At 40.1% G+C, this 8267-nt stretch overlaps 1 protein-coding gene across 2 annotated transcripts; it reads right to left on the bottom strand.

Annotated features, from left to right (window-relative positions):
- Nucleotides 1–5: 5 nt before the first annotated feature.
- Nucleotides 6–4199, bottom strand: LOC117966209 (Rieske domain-containing protein-like). Of its 2 annotated transcripts, XM_059014893.1 has the most exons (4): nt 3826–4199; nt 1515–1630; nt 1308–1431; nt 1072–1186 (listed from the first exon to the last, which is right to left on the bottom strand). In XM_059014893.1, exons 1-4 carry the CDS (start codon nt 4016–4018, stop codon nt 1140–1142), a joined length of 480 nt encoding a protein of 159 aa, XP_058870876.1. In that variant the 5' UTR covers nt 4019–4199; the 3' UTR covers nt 1072–1139. The 2 variants fall into 2 exon arrangements, with proteins under 2 accessions (XP_058870877.1, XP_058870876.1); XM_059014894.1 differs by lacking the exon at nt 1308–1431 and having other exon boundaries at nt 6–1186; nt 3826–4198.
- Between the last annotated feature and the right edge of the window lie 4068 nt (nt 4200–8267).

The raw sequence follows: 8267 nt of genomic DNA, 5'->3' as shown, positions 1-8267 counted from the left end.
TTTATGTATCCTTGTATAAGGCAGCCACCATAGGTAGGGCTGTGAATGGCTCATTTCACAGTATTTCATGGTCTAACAATAGGTATTTCAAGAGATTTCACAGTTAAACATAATATGTATTAAAGCAAAAAAAAAAAATAGCATTGTCACATTCAAAACTGATCATTTTCTCTAGTTATTAATATACAACACATATTTAAATGCTTACCTGAAAAACAGCAAATGCTAAATTGTAGAATATTTTGTTTTTGCTAGGAATGAAATGCTTTCTTTGTTTTTTGCTTAGTTTAATTGCCTTTTAATTTATTTATTTTTAAATTTGTGGCGTTGCCATTTTATAAATGAAGATCACTGATCCGGACAGGTAGGAGAGGCACCATTACAAAGGGAAATACTCACTGCCATCTCCAGTGCTAACACATCACTTTAACATGACAAGAGGTAGAATAAAATGCAGTAGGAAACTATGGTACACAGCATCCATTTCAACCCTGTTTAGGGGGATATGCATAATAATAATAATAATAATAATAATAACTATACCGATAGTTACAGTAACACATATTTAACATACTGTGCAACACCAGATTGTCAGTGCAAAGGGCTTGGTTTTAGTGTCAGAGATCAGGCAGGGTTAAGTTCATCAACTCGCTTTCATTCTTTTTGAGAACTTGATGCATGTTCTAGAATGGAACTGTGGAACCAGACCATGCATACTCTCAGCATTACAGTACATAAATCTGGCTCCGACTACAGTGACCTTATAGGGTGGGTTTAACACCGTACCCCTTGTAGAAGTGTACTAGCAGGTTAATTTAGTACAGTTTACCGCAGTAAACTTTTAGAAGGGGACCAGTCGGCTCATCTTTACACTGGACTAGAGGTATGGGATAAGGACAGCTGCAGTGGAGAACACATTAGCATGCATATTAATGTGCATAGAAAAGAGATCTCATAATGTCCGCTGAGTGAATTCTCATTTCAGAAGTGTACACACCAATGCTGTAGTGATGCAATGCGATCTTGCTGGACTTGAAAGGTTTCGGCTGCTGTTTTGTGTTCTCGTCACTCCCATTTCTTTCACGGTTCATTCCTTTGCAGCTGCGGGAAAGGGAGTCAGGGACAGCTGGCTTCTGTGCTTAACATAAACCAGCCCGTCTTCCACCTTCACCTCGTACACTTGTTGCTAAACAAACAAACAAACAAAAAAAAGAAGGAAATATTGAATACACGTCTGTGGGGCTGGAATGAGACTGCACAGCAGTTTGAACCATTCCTGGTTTTGCTATGAGTTTAAGAAGACACACCTGCGCTTGCTACCTGTACACTGTTGCCTATCAAGCTCGTAGTAAAACCTGGAATGGGTGAAACTGCTATGCAATAGGAGTCTTGTTTCCATCCCTGGTCTATACGGAGGTCTTCGGATTGACTCTGAATTGAAAGACAGGGAAAGGCTGATTCAAATAGATTACAGACATCAATCCCCATCCATTTTCGTTCTCCCTTTCTCCTACCTGTAAGCCGGTTTGAGATTCCCCAGTCCTGATGTCAAAGTCGTAGTCGTGCCACGGGCAAAACACCTTGAGAACGCTGTCCGCCTCCTCTATGTCTCCTTCACAGAGGGGTCCCCCTTCAAAGCAACCCACATGGGACAGGTTTAGGAGGGGCTGGGAAGCACAGTCGGTTAATGCACTAGCCTTTCAGTGCTGGAGAGACCTGGGTTCAAGCACAGGCTCAAGGGTTCAACTTTCAAAGCTTGGTAACGTTTGTGGAGTAAATGCTCAGGTTTGACACTGCTCCCCAAAAAGATCTTGCCACACAGGGCACCTGGCCTTCCGATCTAGAAGTGTCTTTGATCATTTTCCGTCAGAATCCTTGACCCACAAAACATTTATTTCCCGCACCGTAAAGGAACCGGCTAACCTGCACACAAGAGCTGTGCGTGTGTCTGAATGGCATCACTGACAGACCCCCGTCAACAACTGTCGTTTGCATGTTCTCGAAAATGAGGAACTTGTAACTTTTAAGGATTCAGAACCACTTCTTAAAATACTTCTTAAGCAGTTTTTCACACTGCATACTTTGGAAACTGTTGTGCAAATACAAATAACCAATTGGCACGCCGACGGGAGATCGTACAGTATTCGACTGTGTTGGCGTCTGGTAATGTTTCTGTTTGTAGCCAGGTGTTTATGAGCTGTGACTGATCAGCTGCTGAAAAGCACAACAGGGTGGAAATTCTTGTTTAAGACGGTTGAAGAAGCCAGTGTTTCATAATAACGCATTCCCAGCGGTCACATAAACTCTAAATCTACTTTCCCCTCATTGTACAAAGTGTCTAAGAAGCCACAGAGGGAGCTCACACTGCACTCAGGAATGTAATCTGGGCTTTTGGTTTAAATTATCATGGCATTATAATCCTGCTCCACCATTACACAACAAGCACAGTACTGCAAGTGCCTGCCAATTAGCAATAGTTTATACTTTAAATCACTTTTTTAAAACTCTCTTCGCTGGTCCCCTGGTATTCTATAAACAGGCACAGGGATGGAAATAAGTCCCATTCCATAGCAGTTTGATCCATTCCTGTTTTAATAAGTTTAATAAGACACACGCCTCAGCTTGTTACCTATACACTGGGGCTAATCAAGCTCGTAGTAAAACCTGGAATGGGTGAAAGTGCCATACAATAGGAGTCTTATTCCTGTCCCTGAGGCAGCCGGTACAGGGTGGCCAGTGGCCAGTGGCCCCCCCTAGTAAAAGCACTGCGGATTGGAGGGCAGGGTGAGTGATGAGGGTATGGTTTGAATCCAGCTCCTGCCATGTTGCTGGTCTTGGCTGGAGTACCCACAGGGATGTTACTGGCTGTACACAGAAGTTGATCACAGTTCTTCAGCTCTCCTGACAGGTACAGGGATGGAGATAAGACTCCCAAGTGCATAGCAGTTTCACCCAATCATACGAGCTTGATTAGCCACAGTGCATAGGTAATAAGCTCAGGTAGGTGTGTCTTATTAGACTCATAGTAAAATCAGGAATGGGTCAAACTGCTATGATTAATGGGAATTTTGAATATGGCATTTCAGTTGAAGAATGAATCACGGTAAAAATAGAGTACAGGTAGCGATATTCTGTGTTGGGCTGCAAGAGCTGGAACCAGTCAATTAACACGCCTGGTTTGCGAGCTTTATTTACTGGGAATAGCTTTACACCTCATTTGGACAGATTTTTTTTTTTTAAAGCTCAACACTTAAGTACACTTACAGAGTCCTCAAATGAACCCAGTGAGTTGAATTTTTAAACATTAACGTGTGTTTTTTTGCATTTATAAATGAGTGAATGAATGGTTTACGCTACACAGTTTCCATTGGGGCTTTACAAACTGGCTTGTATTTTGTTATTAAGAATTAATAATTCATCCAATGTATATGCATAAAATGGATATACATTAATACATGTCGCTTTTTTACATGTCATTTTAGTTTTGACTCTTCGGTTAATATGTCGACCGTAATCAGCTTCACAAATTAATATATTTTAGATATCAAATTTTAGACTACTGTGCATCTTTTATTTGAACCCAATAATTATATATATATATATTACCAAACATTTACTGTACGTATGGTAGGGGTCGTTTTTATATATATTATTATTAGACGTGAAACACACACGCACAAAAATCACTGTTTATTAGCTTCTCCCGGCATTTTACATTTTATTTGAATGACACCCGCAGCTGTTGCGTCTAATTCCCCGTACCTATGCATGATTTTAAGAGAATATTAAAACTAAAATTACAAAAATATGCAACTGCACACTAACCAGCGTGAGCGCAGCGGGTATCCATGGAGAAGAATTCACCCTGGACGTGAAACAGGCAGAGATCGGAATCGTAGCCCAGAGAGGAATACAACAACCGGCATGACTTCTTGGAAAGCTCGGTGACCGGGCCTATCGACCTCCATAATTCAGTATCGGGGCTACTAATCCCCTGCGCTTTCCTTTCGGAAGCCATAATAATAATGATAATATTGTTTTATATCACTGTATTAGACTTTAAAATGCCACGATAAAATATTAGGTACGTTTAATACACTAATTTCATCTGAACGCCTGGAACACTACAACCACCATTTTCAGAGTACCAAAATATTTGGACTAATGTCAAAAACAAGCCATCGTTGTGCGGGGCAAAAACTGGCACTGAAGAAGCTAGTAAAACAAATATTCATAATTTTATGAAACCGGTGTTGTGGGGGGAAAAAAAATACAAAAAGTATTACACATGAGCATATGGGTCAGTAAAAACGTGCATTCTTGTATGATCCTCTGGTGTTAGTATATATATATATTTTTCCATGCCTACTAACTATTCCAGCAAAAAAAAGAAAAAAAGCTTCTGCAAAAAACTCCTCAAGGCTGATTTCTGAATAGAAATGGGGGAAGCATATTAGTGTTGCACTGAATGGTGAAGCCTTGTGTGCTGAAGCCTGTGCAACACTGATATGATTCCCCACCTCACTTCAAACAGGAGTCTTTTGGATTAAGCAGAGACAAGAATGGAAAAAAAAAAAAAAAAACATACAGAACACGTGAAATAGGATATTGAACAGGTAAGAAAATAAATACTAGGAAAACATAGATGCTATATGTAGTGTTCACATGTCCGCTCTGGTGCCCAGCTCCATATGTTGCATGTAGCTGTACAGAAGTATAACACACCCAGTCTACCCACAGGGGTCATTCTACACACTGGTACCGAACCAGCAACATGTCTGCATTTGTATTTGTACCGTACTCCCAGTAAACCTGTATACTGGTGTCTGTTTCATTCTCTGCAAGTCCACACCACGCTATGAAGTCGCCTCCTTTAAAACGTATCTGTCAACAATGCAATAACAAACACAGTCACAAGACAGTCATATGGTTATACTTAAATGAACTATAACATGTTTGGCAACAATCACTGAATGAACATTTCCAAAACATTTCATTTCCCTAAACAGCATGTTCTATTACCCAATTCTCAGAAGCTTACAGTATGGAGTTTGTTGTTTTGAATTGGCAAGCTCTAGATGTCCCGAAGCTGACTTCTCAATGTGCTGACTTGCTGTGAACAGTACTAAGCTATCTGGTCTTCAGTGAAACCGCAGGCGCACAGGACTCGTATATTATGCACTGTTCCACGTTGCACTTTGTTAACTTCTGTAACCCCCGCCTAATCAAATAAACAAGTGCAGTTTGTTCATTTCGATTCCTGGACTGGAGAACAAAGTGCAGTGTTTTCCATCTTTTACATTTACAGGACCTGTGTTCATATTCCTAAGTACATTATATTTGGAGACCGGTATGTTAGGAAATAATAGTCTTTTTTTTATTGTTCCAATTCCAACAGTTGAGCCTTTTTTTTAATTCTTATTAATTAATTTAGTAACGACTTGAAATGGAAAAACTTCCAAGCTAGCTAGCTGCATGCATCTGGCCTGCTGCAGGGAATTTAAATGGTTTATATCATCTGTTAAACCTGCTAAGTGACAAGTATTGAACTGCTTGAAAGTAGCTGCTGACTGCTTCACTGTGGATATTTTTTAAAATTTGTTGCACGTGTGAATTAAGAGCTGCAGATTAGGGGCAGCGGCGCTGGTTACAGTCAGACACAGTGTCAGCAGTGGCACTGGAACCATTTTTAAAGTGGGGGTGCTGAAAGCCATTGAACAAAACTGTAACCCCTGTATATGATGGAAGCCGTGCAATGCCAGGGGGTGCTGCAGCACCCCCAGCACCCCTAGTTCCAGCCCCCCTGAGTGTTAGCGGGTACCATCTTCCCTTAAAAGCTCATTGACCTAGCCTAACCTGAATCCTCTCATGAATTCACCCCTTGCCTGCCATTCAGCAGATTCACTTTCACCAGATCTAAGGATCATTTGCGCAGGCTCTCAGAAAGCACACTGCTTCAATAAGGCCAGCATTGTATAGAATAAGCAGCACAGGTTCATACATGGTGTATCTTCCAGGGAGAATTCCTAACTCAATAAGATCTGGCATTAAACCGCAGAGTTGTAATTTTATATAGTGACAGAATAAAATTTGAAATTAAAAAATGCATGAGATACTCAGTTTCGTCGTTTATGCTGTCGTAAAGTGGCAGAGAAAGGGGGGCATTGGAATCTGTTCCCTCGCAGTCCCCCACCGCACACAAAAACAGAGTCAGGTGCTGGATTCTAAAGTTACCAGGAGCTCGGAAGATTTATGATCTAGAACAGGGAGTCAGGAAGCGCGGCAGACAAACGTTTCTTGTTTTCTTATCCCAGTCCTCACCGTGCTGGTTTAAAAAAAAATAGAAATATGAAAGAAAAATAACTGTAGGAGCCTGAAGGATACGTCCTCCTGCTGTCTGGAATACTGCCATTAGAGAGGTAAGGTTTCGTGTATGAAGAGGTTACAATTTGAGTGGCCTTATGAAAAATGAACTGCTGACTGCAGAGCTGTATCAAAAACCATTTAAGATACTGTATACTGTATTGAAAAATCAAAGTACAATAATGAGACGTTATGTGACCCGAAACATATGGTTTAAAACTCTAAGCTCAGCGATAATTCAAGCACCTTATTTCAGGCTAATGTGTGCTTTAAATGATAATGGGCTATTCATACGACTTGAGAGGAATGATATGCACTCTGAGGTTTTTATTGGACATCATTGGCCCTGGGTCAGTGCAAAAGTACCAATAAAAGCCTGGCTGAGTGCAGCAGATATCACCAATACTTTCCAGCACTCTATTCGTCATCATTACAGCAAATTGGAGCTAGTGAAAATTTCTGGGGTAGCAAACATTACAGTAAATGTAATCCACGCGCTCTGTCACCAATTAACATGCTTTTGTTTTTAAAAGGATGTCTTTATGTCCATATATCTTATTAATCGACCTGTTTGTATCTTGTTTGACTTGTTTAGTTCAAATTATCACTAACTTTTAAACAACTTGTGATGTGTGTTTTTGCAGAAAGGGGAGGTTATAAGTACACCGATTTCTAGAAGTGAAGGGCTTGGGTTCGAGTCTTGCAGAACTGTGCACAGTGGGCTGCTGTTTTCTGCAGGGTCTGTATCTGATATAGACGAATGGGGATGAACGGGCAATCTGTTTAAGGTACAACAGACTTTCTTACTGCTTACTTTGCCCTAATCTGAAATAGGCAGCGTTCGAATTTAGATTTGTTCACTTAAAACACAACGGGGCAGTGGTGGAGGAGCAATAAGCAAGCAGTTAGTCTCTCACTAAACTAAAGAGACCTGGAATTGGCTGTTCGTAGATGCTCTTCAGGATCCCGGCTCTGTACAATCCAATCCAATCCAATTCACATTTCTGTAACACCTTTCATCACAAGGATCCCAAAACGCTTCACACACACACGCACGCACGCACGCACGCACGCACACAAAAACAGTCTAATACAAAATTGAATTAATCAGAACATTAAAAATGGACCCCCCAAAAAAATGTTTAAAACAAAAATGTAATACAACTGAAATCTATTGCCTGTGCGCAGTAATGGGTGCGCCTCAGCCTCTTCTGTTTTGTTTTTTAGTTGTTATTTTTTTTTACATGTTTGACATTTTGTTGGGATGAATTCTGTTTTTCCGCAGACAGACTGCAGAGCTCAGGGGATCCGGCGCTGCTGTTTAGACACTGCATGCCACCAGCTGCAGCTTTGCTCATTTCATTTACATTTTGATCCAAATCGATAGTGTTGGTTGTCTTATAAATACTTGAAACAAACACTCAGAACTTTGGATAAGGGCGTCTGCTAATTAATAAATAAATAAATAAATAAATAAATAAATAAATAAATAAATAAATATTATTAAAATAATAATAATAATAATAATAATAATAATAATAATACATATCTGATTGTTAACCAGCTAAATAACAGCTAACTATTCTCGGATTTGTATACTGCACATCACATGGTCCAGACACACAACATAACCTGAGTTCTGTAGTTTTGCAGAAGTGTGGAGTAGTGGTTAGGGCTCTGGACTCTTGACCGGAGGGTCGTGGGTTCAATCCCAGGTGGGGGACACTGCTGCTCTACTCTTGAGCTTTACCTAGATTGCTTTAGTAAAAACCCAACTGTATAAATGGGTAATTGTATGTAAAAATAATGTGATATCTTGTAACAAGTGTAAGTCGCTCTGGATAAGGGTGTCTGCTAAGACATAAATAATAATAATATGTTTTTTATAAGATACACCTAAAGCA

Source organism: Acipenser ruthenus, chromosome 49, assembly GCF_902713425.1.
Source record: "Acipenser ruthenus chromosome 49, fAciRut3.2 maternal haplotype, whole genome shotgun sequence".
Taxonomy (NCBI): domain Eukaryota; kingdom Metazoa; phylum Chordata; class Actinopteri; order Acipenseriformes; family Acipenseridae; genus Acipenser; species Acipenser ruthenus.
Note: the sequence above shows the minus strand (reverse complement) of the source record. Positions and strands in the feature narration are given on the sequence as shown.